The sequence below is a fragment of the Tenrec ecaudatus genome, chromosome 1 (assembly GCF_050624435.1).
Source record: "Tenrec ecaudatus isolate mTenEca1 chromosome 1, mTenEca1.hap1, whole genome shotgun sequence".
Classification (NCBI taxonomy): Eukaryota; Metazoa; Chordata; class Mammalia; order Afrosoricida; family Tenrecidae; genus Tenrec; species Tenrec ecaudatus.
In genome coordinates this window covers 198,291,421-198,319,343 of record NC_134530.1, presented here as the reverse complement: position 1 = coordinate 198,319,343, position 27,923 = coordinate 198,291,421, and the positions used below count along the sequence as shown (strand labels likewise).

General features: G+C 42.4%; 1 protein-coding gene across 1 annotated transcript; it reads right to left on the bottom strand.

Annotated features, from left to right (window-relative positions):
- Nucleotides 1-27,923, bottom strand: TSEN15 (tRNA splicing endonuclease subunit 15). The gene is made up of 5 exons (XM_075528289.1): nt 27,710-27,923; nt 24,130-24,211; nt 23,622-23,757; nt 1,963-2,104; nt 1-1,569 (listed from the first exon to the last, which is right to left on the bottom strand). Exons 1-5 carry the CDS (start codon nt 27,824-27,826, stop codon nt 1,549-1,551), a joined length of 498 nt encoding a protein of 165 aa, XP_075384404.1. The 5' UTR covers nt 27,827-27,923; the 3' UTR covers nt 1-1,548.

Here is a 27,923-nt window from a genome sequence, read left to right as displayed (position 1 = left end):
TTTAAATCTTAAAATGTTTTTATTATAAAAGTAATACAAATCATGGAAAGAAAAACTAAGATATTGGGAAAAGTCAGTCACCCATCCTACTCTATCAGTTAGCAATATGGCTTACTTTGCCATTTGTAAATTTTATGCTTGGTATATTATTTACAGCCATAATCATGCCTATTCATGTGCTTTTGTACCTCCAGTTTTCACTAACAATTTATATTTTTATAATATTCATATATTTTACTAATTTTTAATTAATGTGCCATTATATATATATGTGTGTGTGTGTTTAAAAAAACTACTTCACTAGACTAGGGATTACCAAATGAACTAAATTTGGTCTAGAATTTTTTTCATATAGTGTCCAAATGAAGTACAAATTTTGCATTTTTAAGGGGTTGTAAAGATAAAGTAAAATAGTCTGTGTAAAGCTTACAAAACCTAAACTATTTACGACCTGGTTCTACTTAAGATTAAAAGAAAAAAAAGGCTGGCCCTTGCCCTTAGAGCAAGGTTTGGCAAATGATGGCTGCGTGCTTATAAACAGTTTAACTGGAAAAGACATGCGCACTTTGTTGACACATTGTCTGTGCCGCCTTCACACCACAAAGAGCTGAGCAATTGTGACAGTTACTACATGGCTTGCAAACTGGCTAAGTTTTACCATCTGACCTTTTACCAAAAAAAAAGTTGTTGATCCTGTCCCCAGATTTTCAAGTGGTTGATCATGTGGGGCGTTACAAGTCATGCTACCGGAAGCTCTGTGCAGAGAGCTTTCCGTGCTCTGGACAAGAAGCTGGAGGAGATTCATGAAAATCGAAGGGGATCCAGCTAATGAAAGCGCATCTCTCACAGGGTTCTCTGTGTGGTGCATCAGCGATGGTGCGTCAGAATGAAGAGGAAAGCCTTTACTTCTCTGGCCACTATTCTCTGCTGGACTGCAAGTCAACAAAAGTGAGAATACGAGTGATTGGGATATAAAAGCCAATGAAAAGAAGCCTTGTACTTTCTACTATGCACTGCATAATAACGGTAACAAATTTTTATTAAAATGTACTTGTCAAATTGTTAAGTAACTTAGTATTTCATTTAAGAAGCATTTTATTTAAGTGTCCTTCCGCTTAAAGCTTCAATTAATCTTTATCTGCTATGTAAGTTATTCATTAAAACTCTCTAAGAGGCAAAGTGGATGTGAAATGCCACTCCAGGCTAGCTTTAGGGTTAACATTATGTGGGGGGCCGAGTAAAGGAAAGTGATGGCTGACTCAATAAGAAGCTAACAACAGTGTCACCGAACAAGAGAGGCAGTGCTGAGTATTCTCAACACATCGTTGGCATATGTCTGTCTACATCTGTAATGATGCTGTAATTAAACTCTCTCCAGATAAGAACATTATAAAGCTGTTGTCTTATTTTCTGTCTGGAAACGCTTATTCTTCGGGAAGAAAACCTCTGGAAAACAAACCAGTTAAATCAAGTCCCTTTCTGAGATGAAGCTGGTAGGTCTCAAATCCAGTCTTGTATGAACAAAGCAACCATCAGGAAATAGAGCTGTCATCTTCTAAGTGAAATATTCTAGAACATAAAATTTTTTAAAAGATCAGAATGTACCTTTGTTAAAATACACTTGTCAGATTGTTAAGCAACTTAGCATTTCTTTAAGAAGTGTCCTTTAACTTAAAACGATAAACTGCTACCCAAGTTACTCATTACATAACTGGTGACATTAAATACTCTGGGAAAGGATGAATTTCTCAACAGAGTAGTAGAATCAAGTTACTGTTTCATAAATAACTAGGAACATATTACTTTGAGTTAAATACAGCCAGTTTTCTAAGGTATAAAAATGAAGCAAAAAAAAAAATGAAGCTTTTTTCCCCTTAAATTTCTTCACATTGCTAAAGTAGTTTGAGCCACACTTCAATCATCTCGTACTTTACCCCGCTGTCTTAGGGGCCTCAAACCAACCTGCGGGTCTGGCAGCATGAAGCCATCCGTGAGCTTGTAGTAGACTATCGTGGAATCCCAGTCCACTATGGCCAAAGTAAAGGACGTCGGCAAATCCGGGTCACTTTGCAATTTTCGAGATGCCTTTAAGATCTCCCTTATCCTGAAAATAAATGTACAATATATTTAGGATTCACAGAATTATTCCGTTAATGATAAAGGCAAAGACTGTAAAATGTGGAAGGTGAGCAATTACATTTGTACTGAGTTGAATATTAGTTTCCAAAAAATATATATATATCCAACTCCTAATCTGTGGTACCTGTGTGATTGTTAGGTGTTGGGGAGTCGGCGCAGACTGACGATGCCCACCTTCTGTGTAACAGAATAGAGAAGCGTCCAACGCCTCACAATTGCTGTTATGCCTGCGCTCACTATTACAGCCTCTGAGTCAGTCCTTCTCGTTGATGGCCTTTCGCCTTTCACTGACCCTTTGAAGCCTCTGTTCAGCTCCTTTATTTCAGCACTGCCTCACCTGGATTTAGGTATCTGACACTGAAGATCAAGTTTTAAAGTCTCTTCTGACATCCATTTGGTCTTTTCCTTTGTACCTAGTTTGAAGGACCTTCGTTTGCTTCGTGAATTCCTTGATGTCATGCCACAATGCATCCAATTTCCAGCCTCCAGCATTCAATGTGCCAAACTGATGAATGGGTGATCTCTAAAATCTGCTGGCCGGTCGGTCACTATGGTTCCGAAGCAACTCAAGGCAGTGAGTCCGGAGTTTTCGTTCTCGGGGACTTGTTTTCATTTTCTCCAGCTCCCGCGTGAACTTGTAGCAGCGGACGGTCTGTTCTACAGTCAGTCCCCGGCCATATTCTGACCAAGAATGAGCGAATCCATCTGTTCTTTCCAAAGCTGTAGCTGACTTGATCCCTGTGTCTGTATGCTGGCTGTACAGGCACCGTTTATGTTGTTGAAAGAAGACATTTGCAACGAGGAAGCCAATGACTGCAAAACTGCATCATTTGATCTCCAGTGCTATTTCGTCACCAGCGCTCTACTTCCAACCACTGACCCTGCTTGCTCTCCAGCTTTTACGTTCTCATCGCCATCATTACCCACGCATCTGGATGGGGCATGCTTGGTCAGTCTCAGACTGAAGAAGTTGGAAGAAACCTTCAATCTATTCAGATTTAGCATATGAGTTGGTACATAAGTCTACATAGTAGTTGAAATAACTAATCTTTCCTTGTAAGTCACAAAACAGGGACCTACAAGGAAGTCATATTGTCAAGAGCAGTGTTTATCGTTCAGACCAGGTCTTGGAAGGTTTTTTGATTTTCCATTCCCTGCATAGTAGACCATATGATCGGCCAATTCAAAATAGCTAATACCAGACCATTCCAGCTCAGTAATGACTAAGATATTGATCTTCATGTACTCCATGTCACTTTGGCAACCTCTAATTTTCCAAGATTTATACTTCAGCTATTGCACATTCTGATTATTAATGGATGTGTGCCGCTCTTTATTCTCATTTTACGTCAGGCCACAACAGCAAATGGAAGTCCTGAAAACTTCACTCCATCATGCAGTAATGCTGACTCTCTAAGGCAGCTTGTTCCCTGTCGGATTTTGGGTGCCATCCAATCTGAGAGGCTCATCTTCTGGCTCTCTATGAGAGAATGTCCTGCTGCTATTCATAGATTTCTCTGGTCAGTTTTTAGAATTAGAGCACCAGCCCCGTCTTCCTAGGCTGTCTTAGTCTGGAACCTCAGCTAAAACCTGTCCGCCAGGGGTGACTGCTCGCACATGGGAAAAACACTGGCCCCGCCTCCAGGATTGCAGCAACAGGTAAGCCAGCACAGCGTGACAAACTGACAGGCAAGTGATGGTGGCACCTGTGAATGTGACCTTCTTGGAAACAGGGTCTTTGAAGATGTAAAACATTAAGGATATTAAGATGAGGTCAACTTGGATTTAGGGAGGATCCTAAATCCAATGACAAGTGTTTTTATAACAGAAAGACGATGTAAGACTCAGAAGGGGAGCCCATGTGAGGTTGGACGCACAGACTTGACGTGACAGACCTACCAACCACGTAGCCACCAGAATGTCAGCAGCTAGGAGGAGCCCTGGTGGCACAGTAGGTTGCAAGTTGGGCTGTCGCCGCAGTCAGAAGTGTGAGATCACCTGCCACTCCCAAGCACAAAGATGAGGCTGTCTACTGCCGTGCGTAGACGCGCTGTTATGGGAAGCCAAGGGCAGTGCTCATCTGCCCCATAGGCTTTCCGAGAAGGAGCAGAAGCACGGGACAGACTTCCCCTGAGAACCGCCAGAAGGAAAGCTGCTTGATAACAGATTTCGGGCCTCCAGAACCAGGAGAGAATAAAAGTGCATTGGTGCAATCCCCTCCTCTGTGGTAAGGCTACAGCGGCCCTAGGAAGCCAAAGGGCACTGTATCCATTCTGCTGGCCGCATAAGCCTCGGAAGGCTCTTCTCCACACAGTCCTGCACTAAGGATGGCTTGCTTAGGGCTGCCATAATCCAAGTGACAGGAATGGGGCCTTTAAAGGACATGAAGTTATTTTCTTACAGTCCAATAGGCTAAAAGCACAAAGCTAGGGCGTGATCCTCCAAGGCAGTCCTTTGTTGATTTCAGCTTCCAGCAAGCCGCAGACGGAGCTCTCCGTAATGCATGTCTCTTCCTCTCCCTCCTGTGTGCTTTGTGTCCATCGATTGTTCAGATAGCCCAAAAGGGACTCATAATTAACATAATACAGGAAACCATATTACCAAGCTTTTTTTTACCTATTTATAGGTATGCAACCAAAGCCAAATCTATTGCCATGAAATTAACTCGACTCACAGTGCCTCTCTCTATATGGGGTTTCTGAGGCTGTAACTCTTTACTGAAGCAAGTAGCCCCATCTTTCTCCCACAGGGTGGCTGATGGCTGGGAACCCGTGGCTTTGAAGCTAGTAGCCCACTGTTTACTCACCAGCACCAGCAATCAGTGGCCAAGACTTACTGCATATTTAGAGGGATACAATTCAATCCATAGTGCAGGGCTATCCACTGACTTTCTGTCCCCCCGCCCCACATCTCTTGATCATCACCACTAAAAGAATCAAACAGCTCATGAATTTACACTTGGTATTCAAGAGACACTATCCTATTTTTAAGCAAATCATGTTCATCTTGTATTTTTTGCCAGTCACACCACTCCCTGTCGTATGAACTGTTTTCTGAATTGAGATGATTTTTTAAAAATAGCAACATGTAAACACAATAGCCTATCAATAGTATAAAAATACCTCTTTGGGGGAAGAGACAATGTATAAATATTAATCTATATAAAAATACTTATTTGATGTGACCTCTTCCCTGGGGGATGGATAACAGAAAAATGGGTGAAGGGAAACACCGGACAGGGCAAGATATGACAAAATAATAATTTATAAATTATCAAGGGATCATGAGGGAGGGGGAATCGCAGAGGGAGGGGAAAAAAAGAGGACCTGATGCAAAGGGTTTAAGTGGAGAGCAAATGCTTTGAAAATGATTAGGGCAAAGAATGTACAGATGTGCTTTATACAATTGATGTATGTATGGATGAGTCCCTAATAAAATGTTTTAAAAATAAATAATAAAACTGATGTTATTTAATTTAAAAATACTTATTTGTGTAATACTATGGCAATGGTGTTTAGTACATCTAAACTGCTAGGGATCCTTGGTATTCATTTCCAACTTACCAACTTGGTATATTAAATATGTGGGTCACAATTTGGTTGTCTGGCTTTTTGTTTGTTTTTAATAAACTACAATAAACATTTCCCCTATAGTCTTTATACTTTGAATTTTAATGGCTAAAATTCCATTAAGTTGACAATATTTCCCCAGCCTTTGCACTGTTGCTGTACAGTTCTTTCATTGGGGGCTAATAAAATCGAGCTGCACGATTATCTGCCTACATATAGCTGCCGCTTTCTGTTCACTAAACAACTAGCACACTAACAAACAGCATAGTAAATAACTGGACTTCAGCTTTCCTGCTGTGGAAAATAACAAACCAAGCCCAACAGGTTGGTCTGCAAAGCACTATTAATCTTAATTTACCACAAACTAAAATCCTTATTACTTACTCGATCCCGCTGGGTTCAATAATTCAGCAAAATACAACCTCCAGAGGAACTTTCTTAAAAAGGTATTTCTCCTGCCCCTCCCCCGAAAAGAACTTGTTCCAAAGGACGACATTGACCCTGCAGCTATGGGAGATGGTCATATTTGACCAGAGCACACGGGAGCAGATGAAGGGGCAGGAGGAGAGAGTGGAGCACAGCCTGGCCCACCAGGCCGTGATGATGATGTTCCTGAGTAGAGCAGCCAGTCCACAGAGAGAACAACATGGCTGGCCCTACTATGAGACATGATGCCCCTCAGTGACTAAGGGCGATACAGGGGACAGCACCGGAGACACAGTGTGGGAATTGCACCTGACCTGATCCCACCACACCGAGGCAATGCACTGGGGGAGTGCAGCGGAACAGCAAGGGAATGGAGTGGCAAGGTCCCCAGGGAATGCTGAAAGTGGACTTTGGGGCCAGGGCGTGGTGCCCCAACAGACTGGACTGGAAAACGCTCCTAAGGGCCAGCAAAGATCCCTGAACTAACTACAAGCTTTTCTCTTGTGAACTGTTTTGTTCTGTTCTTTTTCAGTGGTTTGTTTTGGTTGTTTTGTTGTCCGGTTATATACTGTTGCTTTGTGTTCCTCTGTCTAGTTTTCGTGCATGTTAGTGACTCCACAGGTCTGTCTGAATAGGACAGGCTGGATGAACTATCGGGAGGAAAAACAACGGGACCGACAGTTCCGGGGGGACTTGGGGTGGGGGGTAGGGGGGGTAAGGAAGTGGTGTTAACAAACCCAGGGACAAGGGAAAAACATGGGACCCCAAAGGGTAGAGAAGGGGGAGTGGCAGGCCTGGTGGGAAATGATCAAGGGTAAGGTTGATTAGAGAAGAGGTATACTCTAGCCCAGGTGGCAATGAAGCATGGTAGTAGGGCAGGAGGAGGGTCAAGGGAGATGGAGGAAAGAGCTAGGAGTCAAAGGGCATTCATGGAGGTCTAGACAAAGACATGTACATGCAAATATATATAGGAGGTTGGGGAAATAGATCTTTGTGTCTATATTTATAGATCAAGTATTAAGGTGGCGGAAGGACCTTGGGCCTCTACTCAAACACTCCCTCTATGCATGAATACCTTCTTTTATTAAATTGGAACTCTATGATGCTCACTCTCCCGACACAACAGCTGGAGCCTACATGGGTGAACAAGTAAATGTGGTGAAGAAAGCTGATGGTGCCCGGCTATCAAAAGAGATAGTGACTGGGGTCTTAAAGGCTTGAAGATAAACAAGCGGCCATCTAGCTCAGAAGCAACAAAGTCCACATGGAAGAACACACCAGCCTGTGTGATCGAGTGGTCCCAAAGGGATCAGTTACCAGGCATCAAAGAACAAAAAATCATATCATTGACTGCACACCTCCAATGATAGGATCGCTGAAGACAAATGGGTGCATAAGCAAATGTGGTGAAGAAAGCTGATGGTGCCCGGCTATCAAAAGAGATAGTGTCTGGGGTCTTAAAGGCTTGAAGGTGAACAAGCGGCCATCTCGCTCAGAAACAAATAAGCCCACATGGAAGAAGCACACCGGCCAGTGCGATCACGAGGTGCCCAAGGGACCAGATATAAGGCATCATGCAAAAAAAAAATATATAAGTGTGTGTATGTATGTGTATTTATGTGTATATGTATATATGTATGTGTATATATATATTATATTAAATGAAGGGGGAAGTGCAGAGTGGAGACCCAAGGCCCAAGTGTCAGCCAATGGAGATCCCCTCATAGAGGGGCTTAGGAGAGGAGATGGGTTAATTAGGGTGTGAGGTAGTATCGATGAAGAACACAGCTTTCCCCCAGATCCTGGATGCTTCCTCCCCCCAACTACCATGATCCGAATTCTACCTTGCAGGGCTGGATAGGACAGAGGCTGTACACTGGTACATAGGAGGGTTGGAGATACAGGGAATCCAGGGTGGATGATACCTCCAGGACCAAGGGAGTGAGGGACGATGCTGGGAGAGTGGAGGGTGAGTGGGTTGGAAAGGGGAAACTGATTACAAGGAGCCACATGTGACCTCTTCCCTGGGAGAGGGACAGCAGAGAAGGGGGGAAGGGAGACCCCGAATAGGGCAAGATATGACAAAATAACGAGGTATAAATTACCAAGGGCATATGTGGGAGGGGGGAAAAGGGAGGGAGGGGGGAAAAAAAGGAGGACCTGATGCAAGGGGCTTAGGTGAAGAGCAAATGCCTTGAGAGTGATTGGGACAGGGAGTGTATGGGTGTGCTTTGTACAATTGATGTATGTATATGTATGGATTGTGGTAAGAGTTGTTGGAGTCCCTAATAAAATGTAAAAGAAAAAAAAAAAAAAGAAAAAGATTAGGGCAAAATATGTACAGATGTGCTTTATACAATTGATGTATGTATATGTATGGATTGTGATAAGTGTTGTATGAGCCCCTAATAAAATGTTTAAAAAAAAAAAAAAAAAGGTATTTCTTAAAAACATAAAACAATGATCAGTTTTTTTGGTGTTGGTTGGTTGGTTTTTCATTAAGTCAACCAATTCTCTCCAGAAATGGTGGGAGGGGGGGAATTTGCGAGCATATTAACATTCTACAACAGAATACACAAACAAATTACAAGTATATTCTCCTTAATGAAAGGTTATTTCTCCTTTTAGGTCTCCACTTCGCAATCTCAAATGAAAATTCTGTGGTCCCTCTTTACCTAGTCTATTAGCTATAGAATAGCTAATATAGTCTAAATGGAAAAAATCTCTGCAGAGAAATATTATCACAATTATCATACTTTTTATCTGTCATAAAGACTAGATTTTAAGAGTAATTTAAAACAGCAGTAAGCTTCTAGAAGAGTTCTAGCTCTCGGTAGAACTCACAGTACCCCATGACAACACAGCTCTGCCTCTGTAGTGACCTTGCGGCTGGTTGAAAGCTGATAGCTCTTGGTAGAACTCACGGTACCCCATGACAACACAGCTCTGCCTCTGTAGTGACCTTGCGGCTGGTTGAAAGCTGATAGCTCTTGGTAGAACTCACAGTACCCCATGACAACACAGCTCTGCCTCTGTAGTGACCTTGCGGCTGGTTGAAAGCTGATAGCTCTCGGTAGAACTCACAGTACCCCATGACAACACAGCTCTGCCTCTGTAGTGACCTTGCGGCTGGTTGAAAGCTGATAGCTCTCGGTAGAACTCACAGTACCCCATGACAACACAGCTCTGCCTCTGTAGTGACCTTGCGGCTGGTTGAAAGCTGATAGCTCTCGGTAGAACTCACAGTACCCCATGACAACACAGCTCTGCCTCTGTAGTGACCTTGCGGCTGGTTGAAAGCTGATAGCTCTCGGTAGAACTCACAGTACCCCATGACAACACAGCTCTGCCTCTGTAGTGACCTTGCGGCTGGTTGAGGGCTGAACTATTGCAATGTGTAGAGGGAGTAGGACCGCCTCTCTTCCTCACTGACATCGAGTGGGTGCAGACTCACAGCAAACCCATAGGGCAGGGTAGAACTGCCCTGTGAGTGTCCGAGTCTGTAACAGTTTGTAGACTCAAAGACCAACTAGTAACCACTACGCCACCAGGGCCCCTTATGCCTTTCCTCCTCGTCTGTCGTCTGTCTTATTCTGGAAGCTCCGTTTCATACTGAGCAGCCCGCAGCAGCACACGGCCCTCACTGACAGGAGGACGGCGGTTGTCCTGTCGAGTAGCTGGGACTCAAACCCAGGCTCCCACACGTAAGGAAGGTAGAATTCCACCACTGGACTGCCACAGCCAGAGCGACAGCTGGTTAGCTAGACACCAGTTGTACAAAGCTGCCGAGCTAGCATTTCAGCTCATAAAGGCCTATCATTAATCCTGGAGAGAATGGGCATATAAGTGTGCTCCCTCACATTCACAGATGACATGACCTGACATACACAGACAGCTGTTAAAGATGATAAATTCACAGAACAGTGGCAGAGCGCAAGGTTAACATGATCAGCTGGGTTTCTATATGGAAACAATGAACAATCTGGAAAGGAAATTAAGAAGAAAAAAATCCACTTATAATAGCATGTAAAAAAGTAAAATACTTAAGAATGCATTTAATCAGGAAGATAAAAGACTTGTACATTAAAAACTATAAAACATTGCAAAAAGAAATGAAAAAGCCAGTGCTGTTGAAAACACTAAAATTCATAATCTGCCTCCTTTGGTTCCTGTAGGATTTTCTTTATTGAAGAAGCACACTGCCACATCTCTGTTATGTCACATAGGTGGGTTCAAACCACTGACCTTGCCATTAGGCACAGTGCTTAACCATTGTACCACTGGGGATCCTTGAAAGAAACTAAACAACATCTAAAGAAATGGGAGGGTACTCCATGTCCATTGATTAGGAGAATGTATGTTGCTTAGATCATGCTGTCAATACTGCCCAAAACAATCTACAGATTTAATGCCACTCCCCTCAAAATTCCTACAGCCTTCCTTGCAGAAATATTTTTAAGTCAATTTTCAAATTTATATGGAATTGCATGGGGTCCCAAAGAGGCAAAGCAATCTTGAAAAACAGGTAAGAAGACGCAAATATCCCATGAAAGCTACAGTAATCAAAATAGTCTGGTACTGATATCAAGGTACACATATAGATGAGTGGATCAGGATTGAGAGTTTACAAACCCTATAGTCATCTATAGTCAACTGATTTTCAACAAGGCTGTCCATTCCATTCAGTGAAGGAAAGGACAGTCTCTGTAATAAAGTGTGCTACATCTTGATCTCCACATTCAACAAAGTACAGGTGGGTCCGCACCACTGCACCATCTATGAAAATGAACTCCAATTGCATCGAGGCCAAAATTCACTCGCAGTTACTCGGAGCTGAAAGACGGAGGAAATAGGGAGCTGTTCCTTAAGGGTGTCAGGCTTCTGTTCTAAGGGTTATGAAAAATGGAAATAGAAAGTAATAATGGTTGCATAACATGGTGAATATCATTCATGTCAACAAATTAAACACTTAAAACAGGTTAAAATGGTACATGTTAATCACTGTGAAAACAGGAAGCCTCCATGTGAACACACAGGTTTACTGGAAGTATCAAACTAGGTAGCACAGACAAAAGGGTTTTGCACTCCAACAGTTGTAAAACACAAGTACGATTACATAGTACTTATACCAAATCTGTGACCTTGAAAATGGGGACATCATATTTGTATTTGTCCGGTCACACGTGGCTATAAGTAAAAAGTTAGCATTAACGCAGATATGCTAGCGCAGAGAGCACCCACAGTAGAAGGACAGAAAATGCTCCATACCATTTACGAAAGCAGCGAGCATGGATCCCCGAAACGGACTGGTAGTCCTTAAAAATATACACTTCCATCTGGGTCAAGCTACGTGACATAACAGAGATTTACTGTAAAGAGAGGTATTCAGATGAAGCAACCAGAAACTGTATCCGCCTGGAGAGGAAGTGACATCCTCAAGAAAAGATAACCTTCTTCAATAACTTCCTGAAGGCAGATTTTTTGTTTTAACTATTTCCTTCTTCAAAAGTAATAAACCACAGTCTGAACAGTGGTAGGGGGGAAGAAACTATTGTCAACTCTCCATCTCGAACTATTTTTTTTCCTAAAGAGATAGAAAGAAGATCCAGAGCTTGAATCGACAGAGATTTTAAATTCTCTAAACCTCTCTGCCCGCAGGCACTGGCATCACAGTTACTCGCTAGTAATATCCAAAGCCACTGCGATGCATTCAAGGGAAAAGTGGGTGCGACACTTCTCTCACTGGCCGAGTGTGGAACGCAGACTAGAAAGGGAAAGCACACAAGAACTCAAACTACAAAGACTGCGTACACATGTTCTCCACTTCTCGAGACTCAGAAGGCACGTCCATTTACCTCTATATCTATTTACCTCTATATCCTGGGGCAGGAGGGAAGGAGGGATATAGGATTAGATAGATAGATTAGATAGATAGAATAGATTAGATAGATAGATAGATAGATAGATAGATAGATAGATAGATAGATAGAAAGATGGATAGATAGATAGATACAGATTTTCCCCCCTAAGGCAATTCTTTCCAACACGTTGAAATTTAGGGCAGAAATTTCCATTTCATCCATCTTCTTTTTCTGTTCCAAACTGATGCATATTCTCAGGGTTCTCTGCCTGGTACAAACACCAAAACATTTCAGACTTACCCCAAACACCCATACAGGAAACCATAACATTTGGAAACCAGCTCTGAGTTGTAAAGGGGGTTTTGTCTTCAGGGCTGAGGGAAGTCACTGTCAAAACTGAAGTGGAAGTTCCCATCTCTGAGCTCTTGTTTATCCTCCTTGGTGAGTACATGGAGGAAAACTACCAATGAATCCTCCCAGTAATAACTGAATAAAATAGTTTATCACTCTGTTACCTAAAATCACCTGGAAAATCTTACAAAGACTCCAGTTCAGGATCTCCTCCAGTCTATTTTCATGTCTACTTAAAGGAATATTATCATCTCCCCCATTGAAGATCTTTCTTGTTTGTGTTCTTTATAGGATATCTCACCAAACTCTTAATTTGCCTTCAGGCCAATAGATTGTATTTTCTCAATCTATTATGACTATTATTACTACTAACTTATATATATTATATATGCCTTAAAAGCTCAATTCTTTGGGAAAATAACACGAACACATTCATTGCAGAAATCTAAAATAAGGTAGTTCATACTAATGTAACATATAGTTCATATAAACTATTAAGAGGCTCTGAAGTTCTATCTAGGAAATAGCATATGGCTGTTAAGTTTCAGAAAACAATAAGAACATCAGATTACTATAATCTCATTTAACGTCTAGCATTCTTAGTTTGAAAATCTTAATTCAGAAACACAGAACAAAGTCCATACATATATGTGTGTGTATATGAAACTTTCTAAGGCTCAGCCCTGTGGAAAAAATCCTATACAGCTGGTCATCATACAAATCTGAAACAAGATAGCAGACGATCCAATTCCGTATCATTCAAATGGAGTCCCTGGGTACTACAAACAGTCCACAAGTGTTCAGCTGCGATCTGAACGGTGGGAGGATCCAGGCCACCCAAAGACCCCTCAGAAGAAAGGCCCGGTGATCGGATTCCAAAAACAAACAGCCTGAGAACAACGGAGCACAGCTGGACCCTGACTCCCAGCATGAGTCACAGAAACTCCTCTCAAAGGGGAACAGAGCGTATGCAAGTCTCACACAAATCCATGCAGGACCAGAAACTGAATTATCAATACAAGAAATTCAGGTTTGAGTTAGTTGTAGCTCAAGAGAAATTCTCCACCTAAATTCTGAGTCACAATCCTTATTGATCCACAGTCAGAAAATGTGACATTTATAGCAGGTTTCCCTTTCTCAGAGCTACTCATAGAGAGAGATGGGCACAGTAAATCGGCTGATTCTAAATCTAGATGTGGCTAATTTGGAAATAATCCTGAGGCAAACACACAGGTAATATAATTGAAAACTAATGTCTTTCGACTAAGCTATTTAAATACCTTCCATCAATCTTGGCATTAATTTTTCTATAACGATCCTATAACAGAAATTAATTCATCTCTGGAGATGTACACAAAGTGCAAGAAAGTTGGAGGAAACCTGACTTTTCACTGCAAATGGTGCTGCAATGAGAGCAAGGTGTTCTGGGTGGGAAGCCCTATCCATTTCAATCCACACAGATATGTCGCCGCCTGTCCTCCTCGGTGTGGCCGACCTGGGTCATGCGGTGGCCTTCTCCGGAACAGAGATAAACTCCTTGGCCTCTAACCTGGAACGTGTATTAGAACAGAGACTGGAGCAGCACACCAAAGTGTCCCAGCCACAGAAGAAGCCTTATTCAGCCACAGGCTCAGTCTGAAGAAAAGTCTCAGGGATAACAGACCACTCCCTTGGGAATCATGCAAATGCCTGGCTACTGCAAACTTAAGGCAGCTGAAATCCCAAGGGAATCTCCTGAACAATCAAATGCTTCTTTGTCTATTCAGCCCAGTGGGAAGTCCTTCTGCGCAAATAAACTGCAAGCTGCCTTTCTGAGAGGAAGAGAGAAAAACACTGGGTCAGGTCAAAGAAGCTGCCAGAAACTGGAGGTTGCACTAAGGAGAGAGATTTTCCACAGAGGCAGTGTAAGGACACATCTCCTGATACCCAGAGAAACAAAATGACACATCATTTTACCCCGCTAATAGACTTCAGGCCTTAAATAAAATAAATCCACTGCCATCGAGTCAATTCCAACTCAGAGAGGCTCTCTACAGGGTTTCGGAGACGGAAAATCTCTCCAGGAGCAGAGCGCATCTCGCTACTCTCTGAAGCACCGAGAAGCTGTAGCTAGCAGCCTAACTCATGGCACCACCAGGGCTCCTTTCAAATAAAATCAGGGTCACTCAATGAATTTGCCAACGAGAATAAACATCCTTCTTGAAAGGGGAAATGTTTTCAATTACAGGGAGATGGTCATGGAGCACACATGTTAGAAAACATGTATCACTTCAGGTCTAAAGCTTATAAATGGTGTAGGGAAGGACTTCGATTAGTCTGGTAACCAAAAAGCCACCATTAATGTAGTCCCTTTCCCAAGCGACAGGGGAAAGAATACTAAGGACAACAGGAGGAGGGGAGACTGCGGATGTGAAGGAATTCACCCACAAGAGGCAGGCTAGTCATGGTCCCAGCAGAGTGCTTTCTCAGACTTGGCACCAACGGCGATTCCACTGACCGTGGAAAGGTGGAGGTGGGGTGACAAAGCTTGCAAGCTGGTGGATATTGCAGGCACTCGACTTTCTGGAAACTCTTGCCAGTTTGCTTCTAACACATCCTTACAGTCATTAAGGTATTATTTTAAAAGTCTCTACAGACAAACCTCTTGACTTACTTTCTCTCGCTTTTGAATTCCTTGCCAGCTTCTGTTTCTGACCCACACTTCGGCTCCGCCCTTGCCCCACTCTCTCGCCTACACACACATTACCCTCAGTCTCTCTCACCGCCTGCTGGAACGACCAGCTTACTGCAGGCAAAGTGGGTTTCTACCTTCACATCTATTGGAGACGGTGCACTCCCAGTCTTCATCATCTTGGTCAACTGTCTACCACTGCCCCTGCCAGCACAGTGCCTCCTACCTGGGCCAAGTTGCAATGGTCTTCTGAGCTCACCCGAGTGCAGGCAGCACTCCCTCTGGCTCTTCAAAGTTTCACTGTGGTATGACTTCGCCAGATGCAGTCCTTCCCATGCTTGTTCCACATTAAATGCCTACACATATTTCAAACGACGTAACTTCCAGGAGTCTTCCTCAGACTCTCTGCCCCTAGGCCAGCTTGAATCTCCTCTCTGTATTCCTGCTCAGTATCCTGTACGCTCCCGACATTTAGCACATGGCATGTCAATGTCAGTCTGCTTCAGCCCCTGGACGATGGGTCAGCACTGAGAGCAAGATCCCTGCTGCTTTGTATCCCACGGAGCCTCACACAACATGAAGGAGCAACCCGGAAAATATTCGAGAATGTTTCCATGCTTCCATTTTGCCTCTAGAGCAGTGGTTCTCAACCTTCCTCATGCCGTGGCCCTTTAATACAGTTCCTCATGTTGTAGTGACCCCCCAACCATAAAATGATTTTCGTTGCTACTTCATCACTGTGATTTTGCTACTGTGATGAATAAGGCGACCACTGTGAAAGGGTTGTTCGACCCCCCAAAGGGGGTCACAACCCACAGGCTGGGAATTACTGCTCTAGATAGTCTGTAACTATATTTGTAGTCACTTACATTCATGAATGTTTAAAGAAAATTTATAATTCTACACATTAATTACATTTTTACTGAAGAATATATTATTTCCCTGTAAGAACTAAAATTTCAATTTTCTTTACACATCTCAATCTGCATGGATATGATTCTTTCCTTCCCACAAAAGCATAGATGCAGTGATTTTAAAAACAAACATTTGGTCCTTTTTTATTCATATGTGTTACTGCTGTGATAACACATACATAGATAACAAAATATTTTTAAACTAAACACATCCTTCACAACAGAAAAAGGACTACTTGTGGGCTTTAAATACTAATAAATTAGGAATAACTCCTCCTGAAAAAGGTTTGATATGACTTGATTTAATCTCTTAAAGAAAACACTGGCTAAGAATCTGTGGCTCTGACACATTTCTGATGAATACTGGATTTTTACTTTTCTTAGGACATCAATGTCATTATTTTTACAAGAATCTTGTCAAAAGGGTTTTGACTTTTTTCCCATGTGGCAGCTGAATTCTTCAGAGACCACACTCACCATCATTGAGTTGGTGCCAACTCCTAGCCGTAGCCACCCGACAGGGCAAGGCAGAACTGCCCATTTGGGTCTCCGAGACTGTTTATCTTCAGGGGAGTAGAAAGCTCCCTCCTTCCCCCACAGCAGTTGACTGGTTGGAACTGCAGACCTTGTGGTTAACAGTCCAATGCAGACTACCCCACTACACTACCAGGGACCCTAGGGGCTGAATTCGTAGATGGGAAATTCAGTATATGTAATGTGAAGACATTTCCCAAAGTTCTAGAGCCATATTCAGATTGGAAGGTGCCAAGAAAAGAGATTATGTGGAACAATTTTCTCTCAGATCAGATAAAATGGTTGCATGTGAGCCACAGTAACCAGAAATAAATAGCACTAATGTGTGGGACTCGAGGGGTAAAATAGTTATGGGCAAGTTTTCATCCTTCCATCTACTGTTCTTCGGGCTCCAAAGCCAAACTAAACTCACTGCCATCCAGGCCGGGCTGACTCAGAATGACCCCTGTGGGTTTCCGAGATGTAGCCTGCTTACAGGAGTAGAAAGCCCAGTCTTTCTCCTGAGGAGATGCAGGTGGTTTAAGAAGTTCCATTTATAACTTAGTCAGTTCAGAGGAATGAATGATTTACTGCCGCTATCAAGCAAGAAACCACAATCCTCTTGGTAACAAGAGAGATGAACAGATAACCTAAAAACAAAACAAACCCTTAGGTTAGCTAGGCTTCCCTGCCCCACCCACCCGCCAGCATGTGGGGGACTGCTTTTCCTAGCTTTATTTATTTTAAAACGTTTTACTGTGGATTGGGCAAAGGCAACCATCCGTTTTACATTCACTATTTTATTTCAACTATTCCACTGCAACAATGCATCCTCACTTCTCCTACATCTCTCTCCCTGTCCTGCTTCTGTTCCTCTGGCCTAACCTCTGAGCTTTGCCGCTGGGGAAAGGCTGCCTGGTTGATCTTAAATGGTTAAGTGGGGTGAGTTCACTTCCAGATCTGAGTGACTAGGGTTATACTAGCTTTGGGGATCCCCCTAGACAGTAAGTGATTGGGGGTTCTCAATCACATTTTCTCCCACTCTCTCCAGGACCTTCCAGTGTGATCTTCTTCAGAGTAGTTGGTAGAATAGCTAGGCGCTTTCTAGCTCTGGTCTCAAGGCTATATGGGCTAAGATTCACGTGTTTCATTAGTCTCTTGAACGAATTACTCCCATGTCTTTCAGTATCCCTCACCGTTCCTTGTTCTTGATGGGCGAGGCCAATAAGTGAAATGGCTGCTCAGAAGCTTGTACGACCCCTGTAGTTCTACTCACTGAAGTAGGATATAGTCATGGTCTTTGTGAACTATATTATGCCAGTTTACCTCGGTATCCCCCAAGAGGATGGTCCTGATCCCTCAGGCCCAGGGATTTATTCCATAAGTTCCTTGATTTTTATAATTGTACAAAATAGTTGGCTCAGTATTTTTAAAGAAAATATGTATACATTAACATGGATAAGCTTACAATACAGCAACTAAGCTCAAGTTTTCCATCCTAGCGCTCATGTCCTACTGGCAACACTAGCATGGAAATTGGGTGCCAACACTAAGTCTACTGAAAACCACTGGCTGTTAAAATACATATGTTTTTATCTTCATAACTTACTATGAGTTCTGTATAAGTCACTTAAGGTATTTACTTATTTGCAGCTATTATAAAATTATTATTAATTCTATTACAGAAACCTGTGATATTACTATGCTAACTTTGGGGTAATATATTTCTTCTTTTTAGGGTACTCAATAAATATCAATGGCTAGATAGCCCAAAGGGAAGCAAGTAAAGCTCCCTGAACAAACGTTTTGACTTCATTTGACACGTTGGCACTGAAAAAGACAGGTCTTGACTTTAGTTGGTATTCCTCTGTCTGTCTCACTTTTAGAGTATTAGATATCTTGACCTTTGTAGAGATAAGACTATGCTTTTATGCTATTGCTAGAGTTGAGAAAGCAACTTGTATTTCTGGTCATTTACCAGACTGGCTACATGGATTCCTTAAATGTACTGGAGCAAGAAGCAATCTATAATACTCAACATATCAATGTCACTATCTAGATACAAGTTTTAGTATGGTATTTTATAACATAAACTAAAACTATTTTATGTTAGCTTTAAGAAATTTCAGAAGCGTGAAGAAGATATACCCTTCCCTTTAAGAATTAATCACTTAATATTCCATCAGTACAAGTTTCCCTCCAGGTATCAGAAATGGGCATCTGACCAACTTTATGCTCCTACTGTAGATCAGCAATTACCAACAAATCAATGCTTTCACAAGGGGCTAGTATACCTAAGACCTTCTGACACCTGAAACATGTGACAACGTGTTTAACTACGACCATATATTATGGATAACTGCTGCAGAGGAAAGACTGGTCACAAACTGTACTTTCGCTCAAAGTAATGCATTCACTCATTGCCATTCAAATACACATTCACCTTGTAATGGAATGTGTCTGCACTCTCGCCAGAACCTATGTAAACAAAATCTCCTACAAAAGTAAGTTAAATTTCATTTAAAAATTTTACAGATACCCTCAGAAATGCACATGGATATAACACTGAACAGTGCCTACAGTGCTGACTGGTTAAGAAGTCAAAAGCCATAAACGGCATGAAGACAGATGGAAGGACTAAGCCATACAACGATGAGGGAGTTTCAAAAAGTTTGTGAACACATTCCATTGTCATTTAATTCCATTTTTCCACACACATTTTGAGGTCTCCTCACACAGGACACTCTACCAGTCGATAGGCAAGTAGCTGATAGCTTTTTTAATGATTCTCTATGCTACGAGAAGCATTAACTGCTGTCACTAGGAAAATGCCTAGCTGCACTGTAGGCAACTGTGTAAAGGGAAGAGTTATTTGGCCCAACATTCAAAACAAAACACTCCTAAACATGGGGACTCCGACAGGACTGTGCTAAGGAATAGACCGTATTAGGTTGAAGATGCTCTACACCCACTTTAAGTAACAGATAATTGCACCCCCATAAAGTTGTCATGTGTCCCCTTATTCTCAACTTTTCATGCAACCTAGCTTTCCTTTTAGTGAAGTGCTATCTGAAGATTTTGAGGAATGCAGAGCACAAGTGGACACACACACGCACACGCGCAGCTGAGCAGCACAGTCTACAATGGTCATTTATATGGCGGGAAGAAGTGGCTATTAACAAACCCAGGGACAAGGAAACAACAAGTGACTGAAAATCGATGGTGAGGAGTATAGAAGATCTGGTAGGGCTTGATCAAGGGCAATGTTGCTGAGAGGAATTACTGAAACCCAAATGAAGGCTGAGCATGGCAGTGGGACAAGAGAAAAGTAAAAGGAAATAGAGCAAAGAACTAGGAGGCAAAGTGCATTTATAGAGATCTAAATATAGGCATGCACATATGTAAATATATTTATATATGATGGGGAAATAGATCTATGAACATATATATTTGTAGGTTTAGCATTAAGGAAGTAGGTGGACATTGGGCCTCCTTTCAAATACTCGCTCAATGCAAGAACACTTTGTTCTATTTAACTGGCATTCCATGATGATCACATTTAGCGACATGATCACGGAAGACAAAGCGGGTACATAAGCATATGTGGTGAAGAAAGCTGATGGTGCCTGGCTATTAAAAGATATAGCGTTGGGGTCTTAAAGGCTTGAAGATAAATAAGCAGTCATCTAGTTGAGAAACAACAAAGCTCACATGGAAGAAGCATACCACTCTGTGAGCATGAGGTGTCAATGGGATCAGGTATCAGGCATCAAAGACCCAGAGCAAAACAGCATAATGTGAATGGGGGAGGGGGGGAGTACGGCGTGGAAGCCCAAAGCCAATCTGTAGGCAATTGGACATCCCCTTACAGAAGGGTCGTGGGGAGAAGACGGGCCAGTCAGAGTGCAGTACAGAACCAAGGAAACATACAGCTTTCCTCTTATTTGTTAATGCTATCCACCCCCAATATCATGACCCTAATTCTACCTTACCAATCTGGCTAGACCAGAGCATGTACATGAGTACAGATAAGAGCTGGACACACAGGGAATACAGGACAGATAAACTCCTCAGGACCAATACTGAGAGTCACCATACCAGGAAGGTAAGGGGAAGGTGGGGGAGAAAGGAAACCAATCACAATGACCTACCTATAACCCCCTCACAGGGGGATGGACAACAGACAATAGAGTAAAGGGAGACATCGGACATTGCAAGAGATAAAAAAATAATAATAAACTTTAATTATTAAGGGTTCATGAAGGAGGAAAGGTAGGGGAGGGAGCAGAAAAAATGAGAAGCTGATACCAAGGGCTCATGTAGAAAGAAAATGTTTTGAAAATGATGATGGCAACAAATGTACAAATGTGCTTGAAACAATGGATATATGTATGGATTGTAATAAGAGTTTTATAAGCTCCCAATAAAATGTTTTTTAAAAAAGAAAATATAATTCAAATTTTATAAAAACTCTTCCAGAAAATTAAAGAAGAGGCAAGAACTGCTAGCTCATTAACACAAAACCAGGCAAAGGCATAATTAAAAAGCTACAGAATAAAATCCTTTAAGAACAGTATATGAAAATCTTTATTAAATATTAGCAAACAATGACTTATGATGGAATAGGGTTTATCTCAGGAATGACAGCTTAACAGACATTTGAAAATAAAAATAAGTCAACAAATAAACATTTTAAGATTATAAAACAGATGGCATCAACAGTGTGAGTTAACATTGAACAAACTACAGCATCCATTCATAACAAAAATTCTCCACAAACTAGAAATAAAAGGGAATTTCCTCAGCCTGATAAAAACTAGCAAAAACTACAGCTAACATCATAGTAATGGCTAAAGACGGTTTCTCTCTATGCCTGGGACCACAGCAAGGGTTCTGCTCTCACAGCTTCTGTTTAACCTTAAACTGGTGGTCACAGCCAGTGCAATATGGCCAGAGAAAAGACCAACTGAGAAAGAATTAAAACTGCCTTTACTGGCAGATACCATAATCATCCACATAGAAGATACCAAAGACTACAAGACACTTCAAGAAGTCATCAGTTAACTTAGCAAGGTTAGCAGAATGCAAGCTGGATGAGCCAACAGTGGTTTCCAAAACACTAGTAATGATCATATTGAATTTGAAATGTAAAGATCCTTCTACAGGAGTATCATAACAAATATTTAGGAATAAATCTAACAAAATGCATATATAATTTATAGGATGAAATTGTTTTCAGAGCAATGAAAGAATTACCTAAGTAGAATTTATATGCATATTAATGAATCAGGAGACACACTACTAAAATCCGCTTCAAATGGATTCGTAGATTCAGTGCCATTCCAATCAAAATCTCAGCAAACTTTTTCTGAGAATCACCAAGCTGATTTTTAAATGTTATATATAGAGTTACCTAGAATAGTTGAAAACAACTTTCAAAAAGAACAAAGTTTTAAGACTTATACTGCCTGTTGTTCAAGTCTGTCTATAAAGATACAGTAACCTAAATAGTGTACTTCTGACAGAAGGACAGACATATGGATCAACAGTACAGTCGAGAGAGCCCAGGAATAAACCAACACAATATGGTCAGTATATTTTCGACACTGTTGCCATAGTAATTAGATGGAGATAGTCTTTTTAGTAAATGCTACTGGAACAAGGTATATGCGTTTGCCAAGTGAATCCGGAGCCCTGGTGGCACAGTGGTTCAAGTTGGGCTGCTAATGGCAAGGCGGTAGTTCGAAACTACCAGCCACTCCGCAGCCTCAGAAACCTACAAGGACAGTTCTACCCTGGCCTGTGGAGTCACTTTGAGTCAAAACTGACTCAATGCAATGAATCTGATTTTGGTTTGCCAAGTAAATTGACCTTGACCCCTTATCTCATGCAATATATAAAAACTAATTCAAAATGAATAAAAGTGAAACCTGAAACTATAAAACTTCGGAAATCTGCGTGACTTTGGGTTAAGCAAATAAATATTTCTTACATAGAATACAAAAACCACAATAGATTTTATAATCGATAAAACTGACTTCAATCAAAATTTAAAGTATCTACTCTCTTAAAGAAATTGCTAAGTAAGTGAAAAGGCATGTCACAAACTGGAAGAAAATATTTTCAAAAAACCATATTTGATAAAGGAATTGTCTCTAGAATAACTAATCAACACAACTCACAACACAACATAAAGCAACCCAAGTTTTAAAGCATGGCTAAATGATTTGTATGTATACTTGACTAAATAAACAATACAGGTGGCAAATGAGTACATAAAACAATGCTTTACGCCATTGACAAAGTGCAAATTTAAAACCAAATTTGCAAATTTAAAATGTGATGATAATGTATATTTAAATTTGAATCAATTTCAACTCACAGTGATCCTAAAAAACTGAGAAATGCCCCAAAGGATTTCCCAGGTTGTAAATATTTACAAGCAGACTGCCACCTCATTATAAATTAATACATGAATAAATCAGACAATACCAAATGTGGGAGGTGACATGTTTCCAAAGGATCTCAATTATATTGCTGATAAAAATGTAAATTAAAGCAACCACTTAGAAAAATAGTCTAAAGCTATCCCTAAAGTTGAACAGTAGCACTAACTCCACCATCAAGATAAACAATCTGTGGCACAAGCAAACCATGGAGTACTACATGGCTGCCCAAACAAATGAGCGACAGCAACAAAGTCTGAAAAGAGCAGAACTTCCCGCTGGGCTTCTGAAGTTGTGAATCTTTAGAGGAGTAGAAGCCGGCAGGCTTCCCCCACCCAGGGGCTGGTCGGTTACAATGGCTAAGCCTGTGGTTAGCTGCCCAGCACCTAACACACTCCGCCACCAGGGCGTGAGCAGAACTTTAAAAAGCAGAAGCAGTTGCCATGGAGCAGCCCCAGACTCATCAGTCAGAGAACATCGTGCACGGAGTTTTCCATGGCTGACAGAGAACATTGTGCATGGAGTTTTTCGTGGCTGATTCCTCAGACTGCCGGGCCATTTCTGATGGACTCAGACCTCCCACTTCTCAGTCAACAGCCACCACGCCCAGCGTTAAATTCATTTCTCAAGTAATTAGGAATGACACTATGATCTCTATGTCCCAAATTCCTTAGACACATGATACTACCACCGCTCATGGAATGCGTTCAGGAAAACAAGCACCTGCTTACCTGTTGTGGCTGAGGGAGGCACTGATGGGTGTGGGCACTATAGTCTGTGAGCCTTCACCTTCTATCTCAGTACCAACAAGGCAGATGAGTTGGAGTTCTGGTAAGCCCACACAGTTGACTTCATGCCAACTCTTACCTGAAAAATATCATTGAACAGACAGCAGTATTTATCAAAAATTAAAGATCATTATCTCCAACTTCTACAGACCTCAGCTGAGTAAATAACATGCATAATGATATATTTTCTCATTATTATAATCATGTTAATTCCCTATACAAATGAAAGAACGTACAAAATTAATTTATAAAATCAAAAATAAATGCATAAACAAGGGATGACAATGTGACCAATGCTATAAACTCCAAAAAGCAAATTCACTGCTGTCAGGTTGGTTATGAGGCATAGCGCCCGGTGAGTTTCTGAGACTGGAACTCTGTATGCGAGCAGAAAGCCTCATCTCCCCTATCCCCATGCATGCCCCAATTAAAATATGAACAGACAACTTACTCTCCATGAGATCCAGGTAAACCAAGAATGCTATGTAAACGTGGGTAGCGTCTCCTATGTCTAATTCCATCATCTCTAAATACTGAAAATCAAAATATAAGTGTCAGAGAAGAAAGGATCTTTTAAATTTTTTCTTTCATTTCAATGAACTTATGTTATAAAAACCAAACCCCAGGAAGTGAAATTTTGATTCATGATGACCCGGAAAGCACATGTATATTAGGGGTACCCCCAAAACTGAAAAAAAGCTCTATTGGATGCTTTTTTATAATTTATTTATTAAATTCTTTTATTGGCGGCTCTTACATCTCTGATCACAACCCAAACATTCATCCATTGTGTCAAGCACGTTTGCACATATGCTGCCATCATCATTTTCAAAGCATTCTCTTCCCACTTGAGCCCAACAGTAGCTCCCCATTTCTTTCCCCAACACCTCCACCCACCCTCCCTTCTCAGGAACCCTTGAGGAGTTGTAGTGCGCATTTTTCCCGCTAGGGGGGCATCGTGACACTCCCTCTGAATTAGTACACCCAGAGGCATTTCCAGGGAAGGTTCTCTCCGGTGAGGGTAACTTTTTTTTTTTTTTTTGTAAAAGCACTTGAACCTCTTTTTTATGTGATAGGCGATTGAAGAGAAGAGTGTGTGGCTGTGAAATTTCGCTTCCTGCTCAGGAAAAATGCCGCAGAAACTGTTGTGATTTTGAACACAGATTACAAGGACAGGGCTATGGGGAAAACTCAAGTGTACAAGTGGTTTTCTTCTTTCCAAAAAGGTTAAATGTTGATTGATGACAAACATCGTTCTGGACATTTGCCAACTTCCCAAAAAGGTGGGAACATCAACATTTCCTGCATTTGTGCTCAAAGACCAAGGAAGGACTGTTGAAGAGATGGGGGAGCTATCTAGACTATCTTGGAGCTCAATTTAGCAAGTTTTAAGGGAAGATTGGAGAATGGGAGGGGTCACTGTGAAACTTGTGCCTCGGGTTCTGGCTGCCCAGGAAAAAGAGGGCTGACTGTAAACACGCTGGGCTTTGAAGGAACAGCTCCGAAGCAACCCAGACTTTTCCCAAGGTCATTACTGGTGATGAGACCTGGTGCTATCCTTAAAAGCTCAAAACCAAACATCATTCAAGTCGCTGGAAGATGCCATCAAAGATGCCCATCATCACCTTGCCCCCCAAAAATGAAGTGAAATCAAAGATCAAGACGATGCTTACTGGTTTTGTTTTGATGTGAGGGGTTAGTGTATTTGGAGTTCATTCCACCAGGTTAGCCTGTTAATCAAGCTTCCTAGTTAAAAGCTTCCTAGGTTTTGAAAAGATTGCATTAATAGTGTGGGACAAAAAGGCCTGATTTGTTGCAGATGGGAGACTGGTTTTGCCACCACAATGTACCTACTCACATAGCCATTTCAGTGTGCCCGTTTGGGGCAGAAAACAGTATGCCTAGGCCCCGGCTCGTTCTCAGCTTCAAGGGAGATAAGAGGCAGTGAGTGGTACAGGCTGGACCGGCTCCTCCCAGGCCTTCCAGGAAGGCCAAGGCCAAGTCTTGGCCGCAGCACGTCTATGCCCACGCAGAGACCCTTTCCCTGACCCTGCCCCCAGGCCCGCCAGGGACGCCTTTTAAAAACAAAAAACAAAACAGCATGCCTCTCTTGCACCCGTGCACCTTCCTCAGCTTACCTCACTCTGTTTGATTTGTTTCTGGAATGAAGAGGGACATGAAAGGACAGTGATTTGACAATGTAGAAGAGGTGAAGAAAAAAATGAGGGGAGCCATCCAAACACATGAGTTTAAAAAATGTTTCCAAGAATAGAATCACAGATTTGACAAATGCATTAAGTGTAATGGAGAGTACTCTGAAGGTGATAAGGATGTTTTGTCAAAAAATTTAAATCATAGCTTTGGGGAAGGAAAAATAGGGGTGCTTTGGGGTACCCCCTCATATATATAGATAGATATTCTATACAACTTTATCTCAGGTATGAGAGTCACAACAGTTACAAAGCAATATAGGACTAGGAACTTGGTCTCCAACGAATTTGCAATTATTACAGTAAACACATGCATACTTGTAAATGCTAAGCAAATAATTTCTAACAGTAACTGATTAAAAGCCAAATAAGAGACTCATTAAAAATCAAATAGAAAACATGACACATCAAGTCAGCGCAGCTCTATTTTAGTTGCTTGAATAGTGTCAGCTTCAGCGGGGAGGTAAGATGCAAGATAACCCTTAAAGGGCTTGGGCATGATTTGCACAATGGGAGAATTCCTGACAAAAGCAGGAATTGTGACTTGAAGTTGGTTCTCTGGGCAACTTTCTATGTAACAGAATGAAACTTTGTCCAGTACTGTACCATCTTCATGATCGCTAAAGTCCACTTTTTAATCTGTGGTCACTGCATTCCCTGGTGGCACAGTAGATTAAGCATTGGGCTGCTAAATTACAAGGTCAGCAGTTCAAACCCACCAGCTGCTCTGCAGGTGAAAGGAACAGTATACTCTGTCCTAAAGGGTTGCTTGAAGTCAGAAAGGACTTATTGACAGTGGGCTTGTTTAACCTCTTCTAACCTAATCTTCCAGCATGGAATGGGACTCCTTTCTGTTATGATCCAAGTTGGCAGTGGAGCTTCCAGACTAAGGCAGACTAGGAAGAAAGGCTTGTTCGTTTCCTTTTGAATCTGCCAATGAAAGCTTTATGGCTCCAATCATGACGATGGTATAGAAGAAGTCTGTACAGTGTTTTGTTCCATTTTTGTACCTTATAGAGACTCATTTCTTTAATTCTATAACAATCCCATGAGATAAGAACTATTATTATCCCCATTTTATAGATGACAAAACTGAGGCAAAATGACATTAACTTGATCCAAATCAATAAGCTAGTAACAAAAGCAGGATTCCAATCCAGGCAGTCTGACTATAACCACCAAGACACTGTTCCCTTTTTGAAGGCACCGAATACCTACGCTATTGTTTTGCTTACCTTTTGTGAAGGGGACAGTGCAAGGGGAGGGGGGAAAAAAGAACACGTAAAGGGGGGTTTCGACCTTAACTTCGATGTTTTGCTTTTCTTCCCTGCTTTTGGATGATTATCTTTGCCTTACTCCTTTTCCCCAGATCTCCATCGCACTGAGTCCACAACATGCTTGGGTTAGAACCTATTCCAACTTTCCAAACATTCCGCCTAATTTGGAATCCCAGCTTCTGCACAAACAGGACTGCCCTCCTCTGAGCCTTAAACGTGTGGGCGGCTGCAGGACCATCGGCCCTGGGCCCCGTCCGGGACCCCCACGCCGCCTCGGACGGCCGGCTTAGATGAGAGCGCGCCCACAGCGACGGACGGCGAGACCCCGGGTCCCGACCGCCACTGCTCCCGAGGCAGCGGCAGCGCCTGGCGCTCGGCCTTCCATGGAGGAAGCGCTCGGGTGAAGGGGTGGGGAGCGCGGCCGCGCGAGGGTGGAAGCCGCCTCCACGACCAGGTGAGCGGGAAGCGGTCCGGCGGCCCCGCCCCGCAGGAAGTCGGCCGGCGGGGCCCGAGGGGGGTGCGGCTGCGGCCGGCGCCTCCTGACCTTAGGGTGGCTGCCCATCCAGGCGTCCCCCGGCGCCCACAAGTCGCCGCCGCGTCCAGCGCCCGGGCCCAGGCCGCTGCAGCCCGGGGTCGGCTCGGCACCGCCGCGCTCCTCCATTCCCCGCTGCGCCGCGTGCCCGGTGTAGCGCCGCCCGCGCCCGGCCAGAAGCAGCGGCGAGCGCGCCCGGGTTCCGCCTCCCGCCGCGCGCCCGCGG